General features: G+C 38.6%; 1 protein-coding gene across 3 annotated transcripts in view; it reads right to left on the bottom strand.

Annotated features, from left to right (window-relative positions):
* Window positions 1-18,196: 18,196 nt before the first annotated feature.
* The window catches only part of arfip1 (ADP-ribosylation factor interacting protein 1 (arfaptin 1)), a 29,317-nt gene continuing 25,101 nt past the window's right edge, over window positions 18,197-22,412 (bottom strand). The window contains exon 10 of one of the 3 annotated variants that reach the window (XM_066659785.1): window positions 18,197-22,316. In XM_066659785.1, coding sequence (XP_066515882.1) covers window positions 22,161-22,316 — 156 coding nt within the window. In that variant the 3' untranslated portion in view covers window positions 18,197-22,160. The remainder of the gene's footprint in view (window positions 22,317-22,412) is intronic. The other 2 variants (XM_066659786.1, XM_066659787.1) reach the window with 2 other exon arrangements.

The following is a 22,412-nucleotide window of genomic DNA, read 5'->3' on the forward strand; positions in this document are numbered from 1 at the left end:
CGGTTTCCTCCCACAGTCCAAAAACCCATGTTGGTAGGTGGCCTGGCGACTCAAAAGTGTCCGTAGGTGTGAGTGTGTGTTGCCCTGTGAAGGACTGGCGCCCCCTCCAGGGTGTATTCCTGCCTTGTGCCCTATGATTCCAGGTAGGCTCTGGACCCTCCGCGACCTGAACTGGATAAGCGCTTACAGATAATGAAAGGTTTGTTAGACAGTATCATTATTGGGAAACATGGCTCATAAAATACATATATAACTGCTTAAACTGATACAGATTCCATGTATTTGTTGGTAAAATCATAAAAATCTTTACTATTCAAAAATGAAAAATATTATTTTTGATCATTGACAGATTTTAGTGGTTATTAAATTATATGGGATTTTTAGTCTCCCGCGACCCTGAGCTGGATAAGTGGTTACACAGAATGAATGAATGATTTATAGCTAAAAGGTGGCATCATTGACCCAATTTTTACAACGGTTGATCCTTAAGCTCCAATACTCTCTCCCCACAGTCCGACAAACAGTCCTTGGGAGAAGGCATAAGTGTACCATTTGTTACCTTGAGGTAAATGTTAATATTCCCCTGGCCTCTCCCACACAACGGATTAGTCTTTGGGTTTTTAGTACTGGCACTTTGTCAAAAAAACAATAGGACTTGGGAGAGGTGCTTCTGTTCATTAACAAAGCGCTGGAATCAGAGTCATGTGACTGAGATGAATAAATCATGTGAGAAGGCAAGGAGAAAACAAAACTGCTACAGTTAAAACAGAGACTGAGAGTTAGTGAATACCTTTGAAAGGAACTCTCTGGTAGTTTGCACTCTCAGGCCAGTATATGATCAGTTACCACAAACAGTACTTTGGAAGCTTTTCCCCAAACTTATACAAAGAAAGTCAATCAGGCTCAAATGGCAAAAGCTTCTTTATATCAACAAGCAGTCTGGCAGAAACTACTGAATTTATTAACCTCAAACTCATTTCTAATTGACCTTTATCCATCATGGAGGCTTAAATTCTTTTTTATCCTGGAAATAGGAATTAAATCTATCCTTTTCCCACAACTTCACACAGTCCCCTGGGATCTTAATTAAACATCTGTGACATGCTTTGGTCAAAATTCCACAAGAATTTAACAACTCTGAACCGGTCGTTCTGAACAGGGCTGTTTAGACAGTGCCTGTTCCTTCAGCTGAGAACAAGTCACAGATCAGTTCAGCATTGGAGCCCATGAGTGAGGAGCAGAAGCTCTGAATTATATCCATTTTCACTCAGTTCTCTTTCTTCTATGTTCTTGTTTATTCTATATTTAATTAGTACCTCATTTATTTGTGCTCGTTGTATTTGTTTAGCCTTGTTTAACCTCGACTTTTTCGCTTTCACAAACACAGGTCCAGCACTGTGACTGGAGAAACTCAGAAAAGGAGGCGGGACAACTCTAAAGTATATTTACTTTACATAATATGCAGCACAAAAGAGGACATCTCATTTTATTCCATGTATTTATGTATATCAACTTAAACTGCTCAGATTGTGGTCATTTTAAGATGTTAATTTGCAAATTGAAACTTTGTGCAGTATCATTAATGCAAAGGCCAATTCTGAAGTACAAATGTAAAAATACACATTTTACAAATAACCTCAACTTTCTATCTCCTACTGTAAAGAAACCATTAAAAAATTATGCTAAAATGCTAATTGGTATAACAGTGGGAAACTCCCCTGCTTTCCATGTGGCAAATAACAGTTGGCTTCCCAACCCACAAGCTCCTGGTATGAATCTTTAGAAAACACTCCTAACACTGCATTAACCTACATCTGAAACATAAAAAAAATGTTACTTCTCTCTGGAAAAGCGCATCTGATGAATGCAATGCTGGTATAAAAAATAAAAAAGAACCTAAATGGGATTCGGTATTAAATCAGTATTAGCTTCTAGAGTTTAAGTACAGTGTGGTAATTATGGGTTTCCATTCCGTACCAAGAGTGTACTAAGCTCTGGGAGCTCAAGGGTAAGTGTTCTCACGCACATGCAACACACACACACACCAAGCACACACTTGAGTGCTTGGGCCACTGGTCCCTTGTTCACGTTTCTCAGCCTACATTCCAACAACATTATCACACTCCTCCTTAAGACAATCTCATAAAAATGCATGTGTTTGTTTGCTTCTTAAAACGTCTGAATCCTACTTACTGGTTTAAATGACGCTCCCACAGGCCTTTATCAAATCTCCCCGAACTGAGATCCCCTTTGTTTACCTCAAGTGAATCCTTTGTTTTGGCTTCAAATAATTGAAAAATGCTCAGAACTAAGCCCTCATTCAGCTAAGTGCTGAAAAAAAACCAACCCAAAACATTTGCACAAATAAAGCTGGAGTCAGTTCAACTCTCATCATGCTTTATCAAGTCCGGCTGTCAAGCCCCGGCTGCCTCTTGGCTCCTGTGGCAACCAAACACTGGACATACAATGGGCAGCAGTATCTCTGATTAAGTGCAATCTGAAATGGAGACCTTTAGGGATGTGAGCAAACAGAAAACAAGGATACAAAACAGAGGTTACAATAGATGGTTACATGGTGACAGATGGTAGTACAGCGCATTTATTCTTCAGCTGAGAATGTAGCAGAGTCACTCAATCTTGCATACAACCCACACTAATTTTCCACTGCGCTGACACTTGGCATTTGGGCATAAAGCTCTTCTACATCTGCTGCAGCAATTCCCATTTTGATCATAGTTCATGGTTTTCTCAGTTTTAAGCTGCTTTTACCCTGAAAAGGAGTAAAACCAACACTAGTGAGCAAAGTGACACATACAAATGTGCTAACATCTGTCACAGGTCAAGACCTATGCAACTCTATCCTCACCCTTGAAACCAAAATCACCTCCTGTGGCATCCACTCGCCACCGCTCACTGCTGCCTTCCAAGCAAAGCTCGATATATAATACGTCTGGTAGGCACAGCCAAAGGCACTAAACCCGACACAGTAGACACATAATCCTCTGCTGCTGAACACTTGGTGCGACCAATGTCGAACACAGCAAAACAAAAGAGCTTTATTAGCGAGATCCTGTTAGACTTGAGGAAACACAGAAAGATTAGGAAATGCTTAAGGAGATTGAGGCATTAATGTCTCAGCAGGACCTGCACTCCACATTCAACACTCAGCGCGTGTTCTTTGGTCAGTTAATCTGTTTTTGTGACATAAATGAAACACCAGCCAGTCCAGTGACCTCAAGGAGATAATAGGGAAGTTTTCTTCTCTTTAGGGACCTGACCCCAGTTCTGTTTCTTACCTGTAAGGAGACTTGAGGGATGTTGAAGATATGTGTTCCTAGGTCTTTTAACCAAAACGGAGATCTTTGGGTCATGTCATTTTGGGAGTTTAGAAGCTGGAAGGTTTGGGACTAGGCTTAATTCAACTTTCTTCTGATTTATTTCAGAAGAAAGATTTAATTAACTTTCAGATCCCAAAAGCAAATAGGTTACGTGGCTTTACATTTTTATAAAAATGTATACTAGAAATGGACTCCCATGCAAAAATATACCTTTTCAAAATCCTTCAATATTTTTTGATTCCACTTATGGAAAAATAAACTGACCAAAATTTCAAACACTTATTTCTGCCAAGAACCCTTGTATAGTGGAGCTTGTGTGTTATTTATACAAACTAAAAATATTCACCACCTAATCAGCACATAAATGTGTATGGTTACATGACAAAATGCTAAGGTTTTAAGTATTTGATAACAGAATATTATTAATGGGTTCCCTGAGCCTGTTCTATCTGCGAATAATGAAAATATTAAAAACAAAAGCCTAGCTTATCCAACAGCAAATAATATGTTGTGATTTCGTTACTTTTCTTTTGATCACTTCAAATATTTCGTAAATGCCAGTCAATAATTTAAGGAAACACTTGGTAGTATATTTACCTTAAAATTACAGCTTCAAAATCATTGTGATGCTTCACTAATCGGTAATGGGCAGAATGGAGCCTCTGTCATTGCTACTCCAAGCTCAGCACTGCAGAAACTGTACTATGTAACTTTTGGAGGAGGGAAGGAAATTACCCCTTCCCTCGAATTAGATTCAGGGCCACGCTGTAAAAGTGAAGGGAGGCCAGGAGCAAAAATACCAAATCTTACCAGCGTTCTTTTAAACAATCTTTGCAGTATTGTTTAAAATAAGCAGAGTAAAAATCATTAAAATTTTTACATTTTATATATATGTCATATATCTGAAAAGGAACTTTTTTGCTGTGGTTTAGTGGTAAACCCAAGAGATTTGGGACCAACCTTGTGTAAGTTCCTTCCGTCTCATGCTAAATTCATTACCCCAAGCTCATCATGTTCCAAGCCAAGCAGATGCATTATAAATGTGTACATTCCTGGCCAGTAGATTGGGTCTGATTAGTTCACCCTTTAAGAGATGCTGCTACATTAAACACCAAAAAATGCACTGAAATACATTTAAAGCAAGCATCAACTGGGATCAATGGGAGAGGGGGCATCACTGGCCAAATATGTTTTAAACAACAGTGTAAAAGGAACATAGTGTAACTGAGAGCTCCATTACTCCAGAGAACATAGTTCTACAGTTCCAAAGGGTTCGCAGTTACTTCCCTCTGGTCCATGCTAGGACATAAAAAGTCTATTTATATCAGTGACATGCGCTTAAAAATAAATAAATAAAACTAAAATTAAAAAAGATGTTACAGCCCAGCCACCGCCATTTTCCTGAGCAAACATCATGTCAAATGTGGCTATTCTTATCTACCATCTGTCACAATGTGGTTCATTTCTAGGAGACACAGCTTTGATTTCCCTCTTGTTTATATATTTTTCAGACATTTAATCAGGGGTGTTAAGCCCCTAACATTAGGCTGTGGAGAGATGGAGCATCATCCATCTTTGGGATGAGTTGGAGCTAAATTTGTGATCCAGAACTAAGCATCCGCCATCTTCTCCTGACCTCACTAATGCTTATGAGGCTGAATGCCATCAAATGTTGAATACAATGGTCCACCATCTACAGTAAAACCTTCCAAAAGACTAGAAGCTGTAGATTTTAGATGAAACATTGGTTTACAAATTATACAGTGCATATTTTAGCTGCGAAACCTCATTACATCATTTATGACTCAATGTTTCGATATGATTCCATATTATTTTACAAAATGTGGACAACTGTTTGGGATATTTGTATTTTAAAAACCAGCTATAAATAACGCCAAGAGCACATCCTTTACTAAGCATTATAACATTCCATAAACCAAATGCAGCTGTATGCACCAATGCAGTTGTACCCCTATAATAATCTGCACACATTAAGAGGCTCATCATCACACGGCTGCTTTCTGAGGCAGCTAAAGGCCAGTATCCCCCCTCGTCCAGGTGCGGGGGACATGCTGGGTTTTTCTGGTGTAATGGGTGTTGGCCTGTTGCTGCACAAGCAGCAGTTTGACCACATCAAAGAGTTGGGGGCGAACAAAAGATATGGAGATGGGAAGGTGAATACAGTGCCCTTGTTTTGTAGGGAATAGGAACAGTGGTTTTCATTTAACTCAAAGCTCTTCTGCAGCTTCTCAGCTCCACAACACCTCACCAATGTTCACACACTTCCAAGGTGGTGACGACACTAATGAAACACTATTTTCGAATGTGAAATACTTTTCTCCTGTTATTGCCAGCAAAGGTTGTTCTATACTGTGCTGCGTTGAATTTACTCAATTTAAATGGGAACATCAAATGTTTGCACACATTTAACACTCATGCTATTGAAGAGACTTTTTATAATAATGGAGTATGCTTTACAATATTTTATTTAAAAACAGGTGTTCAACTGTGAACATACAAGTTTTACTTCTAAAGCAGAGTATGAAATGAAATTGGACACTGCTTATGAGCTTGAGTCACAATGTTCAGTGTGTTTGCTAGATGGGTACAACCACTTCCCACCACACCAGGGACTGGGGATGTGGAGCAGTGTGAATGTTTTCTCTGGAGTCATGAAGCTCAGTTTAAGATCATCATTCAATTACAGTACCTGACCTCACTTACTGTGCTTTTCCACTGCATGTTACCTATTGAACTCGTCCTTTTGACTTTTTCACTAGTCAAATTTGATACCTTGTACCTGCTCGCTTGTGGTTCCATGAGAGCAGAGACTGGCCAGAGATACCTGGTCATGACAAAATACAGATATCTAGCACAAACTAGCGGTTTATAAAACGATGACATCACAATGGCAGCTCATCAAATTATAACATGGACTTTTGAAGACTTTCAAACACTCCTTGGATCAATGGCTGAAGAAAGACTCTTGAACTGGATGATGCAACAAGCAATGAAAAAAACACTACTGATCTGTCTGAACTGATGCATGGAACCGTGTTTGGTCACAAAAAAAAAAAAAAAAAAAAGCGAGTACACATTTATCGAATGCCACTGCTGTTATGGTTTCCAAAGCCCATGGCTCCCATTAGAGATGGTGTTTGTGATGTGCCAGAGGTGGGAAAGCATCATTACATACCTAGCATAAAACCTTCTTAGAAGAGTGGAAGGTTTTACTGCATCAGAGAGGGAACACATTCTCTGTTGATATCCTTTATTTAAAAAGAAATGTTGGACAAGCAGGTTCCCAAACTCTTTTGGTCATACAGGGTATATACAATTGTGTCTTTCACTTTACCTACCTATGTTAATATTTTTTATATTTTAGAATTATTTATTCCTTCAGATGTTTACATATAGCAAACTCAATGCACACTTTTTATTCTATGAGACGTCTGCTCCTATTATTGACTCTGTGGTGGACTGTTAACATTCTGCTTCTTTTACAAATGGCTGAAATACATTTATTACAGTAGCTGTGGGACACTGATGTTTGCCCCAAATACAAAAATTCTAATGAGCCAGCAAGTCATATAGAGAGAGAACCAGAGAGCAAGAAAAAAGTAGAGTGCTGCAAGCAACAATTTTTGAAACCAACATTTCAAAGAATTGCCCAGTGTTTCTGCCACTTCCTTTCACTCTGTCAAGGTTCTGTGTCTTTCTCTTGAAATTTCTCTTTAATCTTCTCATTTTAATTTTAATTTCAGCCTGCTAGCTAATACTCAGTTCTTTGACATCAGCTAGCAGACATCTTATGTTGAGCGATAGGGAAGAGCAAACATGATCTCTTGATCCAACCCAAAATCTCTTGATGGAGGTCAGACACAAACATTTTTAGGGTGTGACAAAACAACAGAAGCCATGCTGCCCCCTACATTTCCTGGTATGTATTACAACTTGTCACTATAACCACAAATGTACAGGATTACTATGAAATTGAAAAATGTACATTCCAATCACATCAAAATCTCCTCTTCTACTCATGAACACAAATGAAGTACAGACTAAAACTAGAACCCACGCTTCCAAAAAAAATCTCTTCTTCTTTCACTTGCTCCAAGTGGGAAGTTATAAGAATTAATGAACCAATTAGTAACAACCAAAGTAGTGTGACATATAAACTTTTATTCTTAGTTTGTCCAAATTTTAAAAATCCTGGGACAATAAAGTTTAGTAACATTGTGCACTGACTCCTGGCCTACTTTTTGCTGAAGATGCTGACCATGCCCTTTAAAATAATATCAGCTCCGCTCCTCTGTCCTATACTTGGCATCCTTTAAGCCCTATGGCTGCATTATTTGTCCTATGGCTGTAACAGAAAGGCATTTCAGCTGAATCAGTGCTGCTGGGGAATGGACGGGTGCCAGCAAGAAAAATCGTTAGCTGGTCACAGACTGGTGTTCTTCATCGATCCTTCATGATCATTAGAGGAGGTAAATCTAACCGTAGAAAAGAGCGCCCAGCAGCTTGACCACAGGCATGTGTGACTTGGCAGTTGATTATGTCACTGCACCAGAGAGAGGATGATGAGTGTAGAAAAAGATTCAGAAACCAAGCCTTGGCGAACCAAAGTAGTATACCATATAGTGTTAAGTTCATTATGTATCTGTGAAAAATTCCAAGAGTTGAGTCAGTAAGAAATTACTGTTTGGCCTTGAACCGTTACTGGTTTTAATGGTATAGCCAGTGATAATAAGCAAGTTTTTTATTGATTAATTTAAGTTACTATTTATTATTACATATTTAGGTCTACTAAAGCCTACTTATGAATTCAAACTAGGGTCTTTAATAGTTTGGATAAGATATTGCAAATACATATGCCTCTCATTTTCATTTAGAACTTTTTCCTTTATGATTCACTTTTGTGCTTTTATCAGTTTTTTCTGTTTTTATTTACACTTCATTTTATACCTTGTTTTGTCACAGGGTGCAGGGCAGCCATAGTGAAATTGTGCCCTGAGAATCATGGCATATGTAGATTTCGAATCACCAGCTGTTCATCTCTAATGGCCACAATTTTGTATTGTACATACATCTTTAAACACAAAGCCTACTTTAATTAATGTACAATCTTTTATTGCATTACATTGCAACAATGTATGTTTAATTATGCTGTTGATCCCATTTTCTTTTAGATATTCAACATCTGCACTAACTACGCTGGCAATTTCCCCTGTGCAGTATCATAAATGTGTTCCTGTAACACAGCATGTAGACGGACACCTAAAATTAAAGCCTAAATATGTGGAAACTAGAGTTTCCCAAGAGATCCTCCAATATAACAAGAATCCCCAAGGTATAAGTTCTTCACACTTTGAAAACCCACCAATGAATGAGTCCTTAAGAACCATAAGTTATTCCTGTAAGGAATTATATAATAATCTGTTGGATTCCATTAAGTACCTTTCAGATTTGGGACATATGAAAACCATGTTCCAACACCAAGGGGAAGAAACCAAGCCTGGGGAGAAGATTTTTCCCTATGGCGCCAAGTTCCTGGATGTCAGAATCAATATGGAATAAGTGCAGGAAAAGGCATCAGACCAAGAAACTCATCACACCAACCACGCACAGCATAATAGCTCACACACTAATACATAATCTCAGCAATCCTCTGCTACTCTATAATTTGTGGTGAAGTACAGTATGAGGAGTTTCACATTTGCATTTTTGCACAATTTACAATTGCACAAAATGGCATACAGTAGGTTAAATTTAAATATCTGCTTCTAAACTTTAACTTCCAGCCTTATTTAAGTTTGGTTTTCAATACACAACTTAACATTTTATAAAATAAAATATTCAGCACATACATGTCTGGCTCCACATATCAAGAGTGCAATATATCAAATGCAAAAAGTTATAAAAAAGATAAAATATTAATAACAAATAAATATTCAATTTTTTCCCCAATCGTTTGTCATTGCCAGTTGCACCCAGTAGTTAGCTAGGGCTCCCCCAGTCAAACACAAGTCGCAATGTCACCAAGCTGTAGGGGTGAATGCAAGGGCACACTGCTGCAAACTCAACACTTCTGCCCAGATCTGGCACATCATCCAACAGATGCCCATGTTTGCCCGCACTTTGATTTCGTGATTGGGGTGGGAGGAGCTTCCTATCCACACAGTGAGAGTGAGGCTAACTGTGCACTTTATATGCAGCTATTCCACTGATTGGTACTTGCTCTACTCAACTCTACACAGCTCTTCTGAATTGGTCCCTAGTTGGTTTTCCACTGTAATGCCCCCTGCCCTGAAATATACCCAGTTACATTGCAAAACACTGTCTGTAATGGGAACAACAATGGCAATTCCTTGTTTCTCTGTTCGCCTCTGGCACTTTTGTTGGCCACCAATTCAAAGTTGAACCTCTTCAAACAGATGGCATACTTTTTTGAGATGCGGTTGTGGGTCAGATAAATACAAAATAGGTCACTACTGTAGATTTTACAAGCGACTAGTTTGGGTGTCTGCATTCTTTTTGTGATTGACAAGTCTCTCTGGCCAATCAGCAATCTGCAAGGTCTGCATATCATGTTTGAAACCACAAACAAGCAGAGACTAAAAGAGTACCCGGTTCCAGGGAACAGATAGTGAATTTGCCTAATGGATAAGCAAAAAATCTGAATAGAGCCTAGCTGAGTCGAGTAGGGACCATGCAAGGGAAAAACGCCATTAGACTCCTGGCCTAGGATTCCATCACCAGGGATTAAACCAGAAATCTCTTGAGGACATGGCCAACAGTTATACCACTGTGCCACCTCCCACAGTCCAAAAGCTCAATGCTGATAAGTAACTGGCTGAGTGAAAGAGTGTGTGACCCCCATGTGATGGACTGGAACCCTGTCCCGAAAATCTTATGCTATCTTTCAGAAACTATTCATTCCTTATTGTTTTTGATTATCATTTACCTGTCTTCTCTCTTGTGGTCTTCAAATTCATGAAATGTCCTCTTCACTGGCAAACTGCATTTGAATCTTTGTCTTTAGAGTCTAAAACTTCAATATTGTGTGAAATATCTGACTGATTTAATCCTAGAAACACTGTCACCAAGAATTCCTACTTGTTCCTTGATCATGAAAAATACATTTTGAATCAAGTATTTAAAGATATTCAATGTGATTATGTAAGATTTTCATTATATACCTGCAAGAAGTGTCAGGTTCATTATGCACTTCACAGCGCTGTGATATAGCATGACTGCTGCAGTGTGCTGAAACACACAGTTTGGAAGATTAATCTAATGCTAATGTTCTTTTCCCAAGCGTCACACATTGACTTTGCACATCGACTTCACCTCATCCGCTGAGGCTGCAGATGTGAGGAAACTTCAGATGAAGCTGCTTAGATAAGCTGGACCTCTATATCTAGGTACCTGTCTAATTCTTTATGGAAACCGTCTAACTGTTCTATGTTATTTACACTATTTGAAATCATCCTCTGGCCTTTTTACGCTGCAGGAAAACCATCATACAACTGGACATGAATTGGACACAACATGAATTGTCCAAATAGAGTCACGTCACATTAACAGATATTAAAATGGCTTCAAATCCAGACTTTGAAACCAACCTCCAAAAATAGATTTCCATTTTTCCATCCAGGATTTTAAAATGGCCAACAAGTATGACACAAAACCTGGCCAGTCAGGTATATTAGCAATTGCAGCTATAGTGTCATACCGGACAGGCTATTTTAAATCCCGGCCTGGAACCTGGATCTTACTACACATGAAGTCAAGGTTACCTTTTTTTCATTTGACTTTATTCAAATGAGGTCTTCAAATCTAGAATCAGTCAATAATCATTAAGATATTTCACTGTCTTAATGATTGATGATGCACATTTTCTGGGTATTTTATTAAAGTCACATGGAAGAACATAAGCAACAAAACTATTTTCATGAATTCTGATAAACTAATGAGGGTGAGGGATACATTGTTGTGTTACATACCTTAACCAACTGAAACAATTATGAAGTGTCCTTGTGGAAACAATGAAAACATCTGGCTGTTTATATTTTCATGAATATAAATAAATACATTAATTAATATTTTTGCCAGTTATCAAAAGACAATCAAACAATGCAAGTAGGTCTGATGCTTGATATTTAAGCCTCGCTAACTACAACCTGCAAAGTGGTTTGGGAACTTCAGAAATATAAATGTTGATGGGAAAATGAAGCTTTAATCTAAATCTGTGTTCTATACCTAGGCTTAAAATGAACAATCGAACTGGGTGGATCAAAGACTTGATTTTGTCAGAAATGTCACGCAATGAGACTGTTAGTTCCCTCCCTATGTTCTGCAATTTATCGTTCCAAAGGCAGACAAAATTAAAAGGCGGGCCAAACCAAATACAGATGAGAGGAGGTGTTCCATCTGTGCTAATTCTGTTCTAACACTAGCAAAGAGTACTAAATGTTCAGAGATTTAAGAGCAAGTCCATAATTACTGTTTAGTGACTCAGAGAGATAAGCTTTTAAACAAACTACAATTTCAACTAAGCGCGTGTTCTGTTTGGACCTGTGTAAACTCATGGGGGAGGCAAAGGGGACATGGACATCATAATAGAGGAAAGAAATAAACCAAGTAATTGAATCACAGTCAAACAAAAATTGTCTTTTAAAACTGCTTTCACTTCTTCCTAAGAACAAATCAATCAGTCTGATTTTAAACTTATATTCACACACACTTACTAATTAGTATTGTGTATTTATAAATATTTCTCAAACTAACAAGCTAAAAAGGACCAAAACAAAATCAATTCTTGTATCCATTATGAAGCTTACTGGTCAGGGTTTTTAATGTAAGTCCATAAACCCAGGAAGAAATAACCAGAAGTCTTAAATTTCTAAAAAAAATATTGAACAGTCATTAACCCGCAAGGTAAAGTACAAATAAAAAAAGTACAACAAAAAGGGCTTAACTCCAGTCAAACTGAACTAGCGATAATGTGCAGGAGTCAATACTGCGATTAGCAATAGTGTATGGACGGAATTCCAGGTGCTGTCATAAGGTGGATGTTATTTTTGCCAGAAATTGCTTACATGGGGCCTGTTGTCACAGTTCAGATGCAAACAACAAAACCTCATGACAGCAAATGCTAGCTGCAAATGAGGGGAATAATATTGAGTTGCTGGAGCGACAACAGGTTGAATGCAGAAGACACCTGATGTTTACTTGCTCCAGGAGCTAGTGTTTGATTGGTTAAATCAGTCCCTTTGAGGTTTGTTAACCTACGCTGAGGGAGATGGGAAACTCCAGGCCCAGTGCAAATCCTACTTAGTGTACAGCGCTAGCCAGAGAGACAGACAGTAAATGAGTTGATACTTTCTAATCATTACTGCTGTTTTCGCTAATCAGATATATTCTCCTATTGGTCGGTGACATGCTCATTACACGTAGACTTAGTATCTCAAAATAATTAAATAATATCTCAATACATTGACTTGGTAACACAAAATGAGATATCTCAAGATTTTGACTTATTATCTTAAAATAATGAGTATCTTGAAATACAGTGATAGCAACTTACAGGTTAATAATAATAAAAAATATATTGTTGCCTTTTTTTATTATTATTTTATGTGGCGGAACGAGCTTCCATATTTTTGTGCTGCTGGACTAGGCCCATCACTAACAATTTTATCAGTACCAATTAGTTAAGTCATCAGAATTTTTTAAAAAGAATTTGTCTACATGTTCCTTTACATATGGTTTTAGTATTTTTTCAGTCTTAAAAACTGGTTGCATTTTCCTCTTCTCACTATTGATCCAAGTAAAATAACCAAATGAAGGCAGTGATGCTGAGATTTGGGCTTTGGAGCAGCAAGTCCACTTATTAGCACAGCCTGTTTCTATCATTTAAAATATTCACTATAAGAATCAATCTATGACTGACTGAATAATCATGACAGTCCTACTGAAGAATAAGACAAAGTAAGTGGTACGTAGGCTTGTGGTGGAGTCCTTTTTTTCAGACTTCAATTCACACGCTTGATGAAATACAAGAAGACAAGTAAAGGTGTAGAGGAAGGACATATTACTGTTTAATGGCCCAGTCTAGAATTGCCAAAACAGCATCATAGTCATCCCTGGGCAAGGGCTAATCTCCCCCAGAGAGAGAGAGAGAGAAGTGTGTGAATTATAAATATATTACTGATGTAATAGACAGATTGTGTTGCATTACAGAGTCCTGTGTAATAAACTTCAATGAGACTTGACCACTCAAGGATAATATAATGGGGATATATCACAAAGCAGGTTTTTCAGTAAAGATTTCAGGCCAAAGTCAATCTTCTTCAGTAGGAGAAAAGCTGGGGGACTTTCCTACTGGACAATCCTCAACTTTAGCCTTAAGATATGAAGCTAAACTGGGAAAGCCTGCTTGATTCCACACCCGCCCCCATCTTTAAATTAGAAATTATGCAGAGACTCTTGAAGCCCAATCACAAATCAGGCAATGGGTCCAAAGCTTGGAGGTTGGTGTTGACGAACAAGCTCGGTTCACTTTAGTACGAGTTACCAAGGAGACATGGCAACAAGACCACTGCCCTCCCCCTTTTTTGACCTGACCCCTGGGAGAAACTTTTCAAGGCTTTGTCCCGGAACTCTTCAATAAGATTCATCCCAGCATGAAAAATGGCCTGGGTTGTCGTGGGAGGAGATTACAATCAAATCCAACACAAGCTGTGACCCAGCATGACAATAATGCCTGCAGTAAAGCCTACAAAAAGCCTCTGGAGGTCAGAAAGAACACCCATGAGCTCAGACTGGGAAGAGTTGGCAGATTTCCTTATTTTTTGGCATTTAAAGGTTTAATCATTGAAAGACAGGAGAAACTCAAGCTACATGTCAAGTTCAAATCTGAACAAACCCTTCCACGCATTCTGTTTCTGTCCTTCTACTGTAAGAAGGCAACTTGATACTGTGGGTCTAAAAGGAAGCAGAGCTGTCATGAAGCTTTCTTTCACCGTGATTGTTAATAGTCAGGACCCCCACAGAGCAGGAATGATTTGGGGGTTGAAACATTCTCGTTGCTGTAGTGACACTAACATGGAAGTGGTGTGTTATCACCACCATGTGTTTAAAAATCTCTGTGCTTAAAAACTCCAGAAGCACTTGCCATGTCTGATTCACTTGCACCAGTGCAACACATTAACACACCACTACCACCACATTGGTGTCACTCCAGCACTGAGATTATCAGCGTAACAACCCAAATCACCTGCTCTGCGGTGGTCCTGGCCTATAAAGTACAGGGTGAAAGCAGGCAAATAAAGTTTGCAGAGCAACAGATGGGCTAGAGTGTGTAATTGTAGAATTAGAAAGTGCTCCTGTATGGAGCTTAGAGAATAGACAGAGTGCAGAAACAAGCCAAAGTACACTAGAAGTCTAAGTAGAAGTCATATCTGTTTTTTTAAGGCACACCCAGATGCTCATTTGCATACACACAGTTTGTATAACATCCATAAAAAACATGGAATGAAATGGAAAGCCCTGGAGCAGCTGTTCAAGAGCTGAAGCTCACCATGCTCAATGCCAACCTTCAGCTAGAGGGCTATGGCCCCCCAGTATTGAGCTGTGAAGTAGTGGAACTTCCTTATCTGGAGTGATGGAGCTCCATCCAATATCTCTGAATATATCAGCATTTATCTGCATAGAAGCCTAAAATAAGTCGCCATGCCTAGTGCCAAGCATTACCAAGACGGGTATAAAGCTTGCAGCCTTGGGCTTACTGCATTCCCTGCATTACTGATGCACCATTTGATATATTTGGGATGAGCCGGAGTGGCTTTTGTGATCCAGAACTAATCTTCCAACATCAGCACCTGACCTGACTGATGCTAACGCAAGCAAATCCTCACATCAATTTTCCAAAATCTATTATAAAGCATTTCCAGAAGACAAGAAGCGTATACTACAGCAAAATGGGACAGACTGTCTATTAATATCCTTGATTTAAGAGGAAATGTAGGTTGCCTGCAAACATTTGGCCATGTAGTGTTCATGTAGGGATGCTGTAGGTAGGATATGACAGAGTCCGGCTCTTCTCTGCACGTGTCCAGTTATGCAGATGACCACACTCTCACAGACACTACAAAATACGCAATAGTTTAAAACTGCAATGCTCGGTCGCTCTTTCTCTCTCCCTTATTAAAACGATCGATACAACACCTGCACTGCCCAACAGCAGCCGGACCCCAACGTAGACCCCATTTAAAGGTTTAACTGCTGTAATAGCAGAAACGTTGCATGAATTCTATTAGTAGTACGCTATACCGACACAGCAGACAAACAAACGTTCACTATAGCGATATTAACAGGAACATTTGCTGTACGTTATGATACGTCATAGTATCACTAGCACTAACACCACACCGGTTAATTTGATCTTTTTCCAGTTAAAATTCTCTCCTGAAATGCTGCACTTATGAAAGTGTCCTTTCTGCAGCAGCAGCACAGGTGACACAAAAAAAATTAATATAAACGTACATAAAAAGACAAACAACTAAAGAAACCGTTTATCACAACAATAAACAGTACTTACCGCAGTGTGTAAACTAAGGTATATATAGTCCTTTTTATTTCACCGTAGCAGTGTACTACACTGCGTGTGTGGCTCCACAGGGAGAGAGAGGGGTGTGTGTGTGAGAGAGAGAGAGAGAGAGAGAGAGAGAGAGGGAGCGTCGTCATGAGAGGGGGCTGTTCTCTCTGCGCATGCGCTCTCTGCAGTGCTGCTCAGGTGAACTTCACCGCCCCAACGTAAGTAAAGAGACTCCTGCGCATGCGCCCAGCACATACAAAGAAAGAGGAGAAAGAAGTGCATGGTTGTGGCTCTGTTTCTCCTTATTTCTCGTTCTGGAAGCTTCTAACCAGGTATATTAACTACTTACTATCTCAAAGTAAGTAGTTAATATACCACAGATCAGCTACAACATTAAAAACATCTTACACTCAATATTCAGTTTATCAGCTCCAATTAGTTATAGTACCCATTAGTTCTTCTGTTTCTTAGCCCCATTTCACCCTGTTCTTTAATGGTCAATGCCTCCACATAGCAGGTACAATATAAACAGCAGTATGTAAAAATGTAAATGATAGTATTTTAAAATGTAAAAAGTTTTAAGGATATATCCTTTTATAGTGTGAGATTTTAACCTCAGTTTGCTGTAACAAGGCCTGTGCTGTGGTGCTTATCCTGTTAGCTCACTTATCAAAGCCTAGCTGGATAGCGGCTGGAGTGAGCCAAAGTGTTTAAAATTGGTCATCACCCCATCACCCGCCCAGTAATAGCATATCAATATTTTGAGACGGCATGAAAAAAAAAAACCCTCTCCAACTTTCCATATACGAGGTGGACATGTCAAACAGAGTGGACAGCAAGAGGGCACAGTGTTTACAACTCCAGGAGCACTACTGTGTCTGATCCACGTGTATCAGCGTAACACACACTAACGCTGTGTCCGAAACTAAACGTAGTGGACTATTTTCAGTGCACTCGAACAATCTCATAATGCACTGCAAAAAGTAGTGTACAACTCATGTACACTAGCAGACAGCAGATTACCCATAATCCTTACCATGGTTCTACTCAATTTGGTTCCCTTTAATAGTACACTATATAATAATAATATTAATAATAATACATTATTATTAATAATATAGGGAACAGTGAAAAGGGAGCCATTTCAAACACAGAATCAGACACCACCAAGAGGTCAGTATCATGGCAGTGCTGAGAATTATCCTCTAGACAAAAAATACCTGTTCTGTGGTGGTCCTGAGCATTTATGAACAGGGTGAAAGGAGCTAACAATGTACACAGAGCAACAGATGGACTACAGTCTATTTGTAGAATTTCAAACGGCTCCCGTATGGTCAATGATCAGTGTAAATGACCTCTAAACATCTCTTAGAAATGCTTCAGGTCTTTCCAGGAGAATGGTGACTTACACATTAATGCTCTTCATTTCAGAAGAACTGTAGTATGTACAGATGTAAGAATTTAACTTAGTAATGTGTAATATAAATCTTAGATGGCATACCTTATGATGTTAGAAGCCATTACCCGGTCCCATGGTTTTTAGGCCCATGTCTGTGTTTATTATATTTACCACAGTAGTTGGTTCAGGCCAACACAGCCTTCTATAAAAGGTATCCAGGTGAATCTGATGACCCTGTGGCAGAAGCATTCGGCTGGAATGATTTGAATGATGTTTGCATTGAAGCGTAAAGACAACATATATAATCCAGTCACAGATAAAACCGTAGGGGTAATATCTTTAAATCAGATTGAAAACAAATGACAGTGGCCTCTACAGTCTTTAGATTCATAGAGTCATTACCAAACAGTGAAAACCCAACTGGTTTTATTGAGGATTTAGCTGTCTACTTCCGTTTCCACCTTAAATCCATGATTAATTCATAAGGAAACCTGTTTAATCCTTACTCACATTAAACACACCCTCGACTGCATAGTCAAGCCATTGTACTAAAATCCAAATGCATCTGTTGACCCAATAAAAGGTCAGTAAATCCCTTTAAGTCTGTGTACTTGCGCATACAGTATAAGACTTGGGAACGTCACCATTGACTAATGTAGAGGGACAGCGCCATCTTTTGGACATTCTGAAGTGAACATTTTTAACTGGCGTGTCTTTATTGGTACCAGTAAATATGGACATTGCTTTTATTTTATAAAGTCATATATATATATATGGTGATAAAATGAGATAGACTTGGGACTAGCTTTCCATTCTAAGGCCACTTTGTTTAATGTCATGAATGGGCTACTACAGGGGTATAGAATGCCCTCAAATCCTTACAGAAATATTTTGTCCATAGTATGTGTGTGTGTACAGAACAGTGACTGGATTAGGACACCTACTTTCTTATACACAATTCACCCTGCTCTTCAGTGATTAGGACCCCCACAGACCAGGTATGATTTGAATAGTGGATCATTCTCAGCGCTGCATTGGTGGTGATGTGTTGTGATGGTACAAGTGGATCTGACACAGCAGTGCTGCTGGATGTTTTTTTTTAATGCCCTCTGTGTCACTACTGGAATGACAATAGTCCACCAACCAAAAACATCCAGCCAACGGTGTCCTGTGTCCACTGATGGAAGGACTAGAGGATGCCCAACACAAATTGTGCAGCATCAGAGGAGGTACTCTCTCTGATCTACAAGGTGGACCAACAAGGTAGGTGTGTCTAACAGAGTTTAAAACTCGAGCAGTACTATTGTGTCTGATCTATTCATACCAGCCCAACACACACTAACATGTCAGTGTCACTCCTGTGCTGAGAATGAGCCACCACCAAATTCTCAGCATCTGAGGAACAGGTGGACTACAGTCTGTGATTGTAGAACTACGAAGTGATCCTGTATGATCAGTGAAGCTGATAAAAATGAACAGTGTTGATACAAGGTAGGGATTGTTCAGTACATACACACACACACACACATACAAGGTAAATAATAATAATAAAAAAAATCAACACAAAAATTACAAAGGAAAATAGCTTTAATTATTTTCCTCCCAAAGACTTACACACATTCAAAAAAGCCTTTTTTTTTTAAAGCACTCGAATACCTGATCATTACTGTTGTCAAAAAATACAATGCCCACAGCAACTGTTTTTATTTATATATCCAAAGTAAAATATAGCAAATTACAAATATAGATATATACCTCTGTGTCCATGTTTGTCAGTTCACACAGGGTCACTAATAGGAACCAGGAATGTGAAATATAACAATGGTTATAACAAATACTAGGAGCATTTTAGCTTCGGGGTCCTTGGGTGATGTTTTAAAATTACGAATGATCTTTATATATTTAACCAAGTACTTATAAAATGCAGTACAATATACCACCCATTCAGAGATTTAGACTCCATTCAAAACAGATTAATTACAAGCAAATTAAATAATGTACTTTCAGATTTTTCTGAGACTAAATGCAAGATAATGCACTTGCTGTAAAGGGGGAAATTCAAAAACCGATGTGAGAAATGTAACTAATAACAACCATGCAAAAGAGTGTGGGCTGTCAAAACAGTCCCTAGATACAGAATTCATCTTTGGGAGACAGATACAGGAGTAAAGTCAAACTCCACTCCTGCTTCAGATGTGAGAAAAATCCACAGCGGTGTCTGTTCTGCCTTTCACTGGAAAAAGACAACACCACCAGTGGGTTTAAAAGGAAGTGGAGCTCTAAAAGAAAGAAACAGACCCAAGAAGTCTCCAGACCATTCAATCTGTGTCTAAAATGGCTTCCAACTGTCTATTCCCTACATCACTTGCTACACAGTTTATTATTATAGGGAATTGAGTTTGGGAGGGTAGTGAACAATTTCCGACACTACTTCATGCATGTTTTCACCAAACAACAAAATAGATTTTGGGTATTCAATATCTACTAGTGTACATGGCCTGTACACTACTTTTTGTGGTGTATTGTGGGATTTTATGTGTGCACTTAAATTTTACTTTAAATATTTTTCTGCTTTGTATTTTTTTATTTTTTGGAATGGGGAAATAAATACATGAAGGGTGGTCTTTTTGAGAGGGATAAAGGTCCTAACACCATTTTTGAGATTGGCAAATTTGGAAGAAAAGATGGAAAAAATATGGATTTATGGAATTGATACATCAAGTCAAGGGAAAGCATATATTCCTCAGCACATCAAATAAAAAAAAGCTAAATGAGAAAAAGATCAACAACAAAAAAGACCTTGTTTTAAACAAAAGGGACATGGTCTTTCATTTGTGCAAGCACAGCAGTCCATGTCCTAGTTAATTTGGTTTACATCTCGTACAAATTAAAAAAAACAAACAAAAGCCCCACCACACATTTCCTGGTTTAGCATCTGTCTGTCACCGGAATGCAAAGTGACTACAAGGTGGTGAAATGGAAATGGAAATAAAAAGGTACTTGTAAAGTCAAGTCTGAAGAGTTTTAAAGAAATTGCTGGTATTTTGTTATGAAATATGTATATACGTATGTATTTACAGATACACAGTATGCATATACAAGTGAATGAGTGTTGGTCCATGGCAGTGCAAGCCTCATACTCCCCTCCCCCAAGACCTGACCAACCCGAGCACGATTGACAGAGAAAGGCACGTTTAAGTCCCAAAAGGCCCACTTTTCTTTTCCCTTGCCCAGCAGAAGAAAGAGAGTTCACTCCTAAAATTCATATCAAAAAGGTGGAAAGTTTTAAAGCCAAAGATGAAGGATTTGTCCTCCCATCGAAACAGTTTCCCAAAGTCAAGACAGAGACAACAATACAATTTCACTGTTCCCGACATAGACCAGCGCGTGTCCTCGCTTGTCCAGAAAAATCCCAAAAATAAACATTGTGTCTTGGAAATCTTGGATAATGATTAGAAAAGGGAAGCGTTTCAGGGAAAAAGAGGGCAGAGTAATGGTATCTATTAGAAGTGGTTTGTTCCCAGATACTCAGTTATGATTTTCAAAAGGCCCTGTGTTCCAACCCCAAAGACACAGCCATTACCCGGTCCAAGCTCCACCCACAATTCTTACTGTAGTTTTAAGTTGGATACATTTTACACAATGTTGGCCTATATTGTAATCAGAGATATAACAAAAGGAAACACACCCATCACAAGTTGTAAAATAAATGGGAAAACTCAAAACGTTCATCATGGTTCATATTACAGGCAAAGTCCCACCCTTCACTAAAAAGAGTCAATCCGCTCACTGGTAAAACCCCAAACAGGAAAAGCCGAAAGTTATTTAAACAAACGTATGTGTGACGTGTGTCAGGTCTTTCCAGTGATTCCAAATATGCTTCTGAATTGTTAATGCTGCCTTTAGTTTTGGGTCTAAAGGTCTTGCCAATAAAAACTGGAATTGGTTGCAGTGTGACTGTCAATAACAGCACAATCAAGCAGACAGAACTTCCTACGAAAACTCTGTGTAATTGACTGTATTTACTATCCACTGATTTTGTATCATCAGGGTACACTGCCAAACTAAAATTTAGTTTAGCCTAGTTTAGCTAGTTACAACTATGTAACCCAGCTCCATAGCGCAGTTTAAGATGGAAGCCCAACATCACAAGGCAAATCTAAACTGATTTACTGATCATTATGTTGAAGAGGAAAACGGCAATTTCTGTCAATCTTGTTCAACAGTTGTTACTAGAAAAATACATTTGTGGAGAGAGAGCATAGATAGAACTCAAACTTTCTGGTACATACCAATAGTGGGACTGATTGGAAAAAGGCATTCAAGTTTTCTAAACGGTGTGGAATTCATCTACTTTTTTCTCCTTATACACCTGCTTACATTCATCATGGAGCTTTTTTATGCTCACAATTAGATTTGTCAAAAATCACAAAGTGCATGTCTTTTGGATTTATAAAGAATATCTCAAGACCATGTTTCTACCCCCGGGGGAGAGGAGAGAAAGGGGAAAAAAAAAAAAAAAAAACTTCTCCCAGACAAAAGGAAATAAGCTTTCATTTAAAAACCAAGAGCGTACATAAAGAAAGACAGATATTTCTTTGTTAGTTTTGTGTATCATTTTCCAACCCATTACTCAAACTCTCTTTACATTCCCTGACCGGTGTAGTGTCCTGGAGTGAAAAAATGAGACTGGGCAAGAAGAGAGGCTGTTTACTTTCTCCCCCATCATTTGTGTCCAGTTTTTCTATCTAAGGAGTGCTTTGAATCCTCCTCTCTTTTCTGGATCTTACCACCTGCCTAAATTATGGGGGTTAATGAATCAGTGCTCCTCTAACCAGGAGGGGATATCTCCCCCAGGCATTTTCAGTTTGATGTGAAACTGTTTGAGCGTCTGTTCCAGGTGCTGCTGGTTTCCAGCGAAGTAGGCAGCGATGGAATTGTGGAAGAGGATCAGTTGATTGTGAAGAACTTTCACCTGATCACAAGAAAGAAATTGACAATGAAAATTGTAAAATATTTTTATTATATATATATAATTTAATCTTTAAAAAAAAGTGATAGTTGTTTTTAT

Source organism: Hoplias malabaricus, chromosome 2, assembly GCF_029633855.1.
Source record: "Hoplias malabaricus isolate fHopMal1 chromosome 2, fHopMal1.hap1, whole genome shotgun sequence".
NCBI classification, from domain to species: domain Eukaryota; kingdom Metazoa; phylum Chordata; class Actinopteri; order Characiformes; family Erythrinidae; genus Hoplias; species Hoplias malabaricus.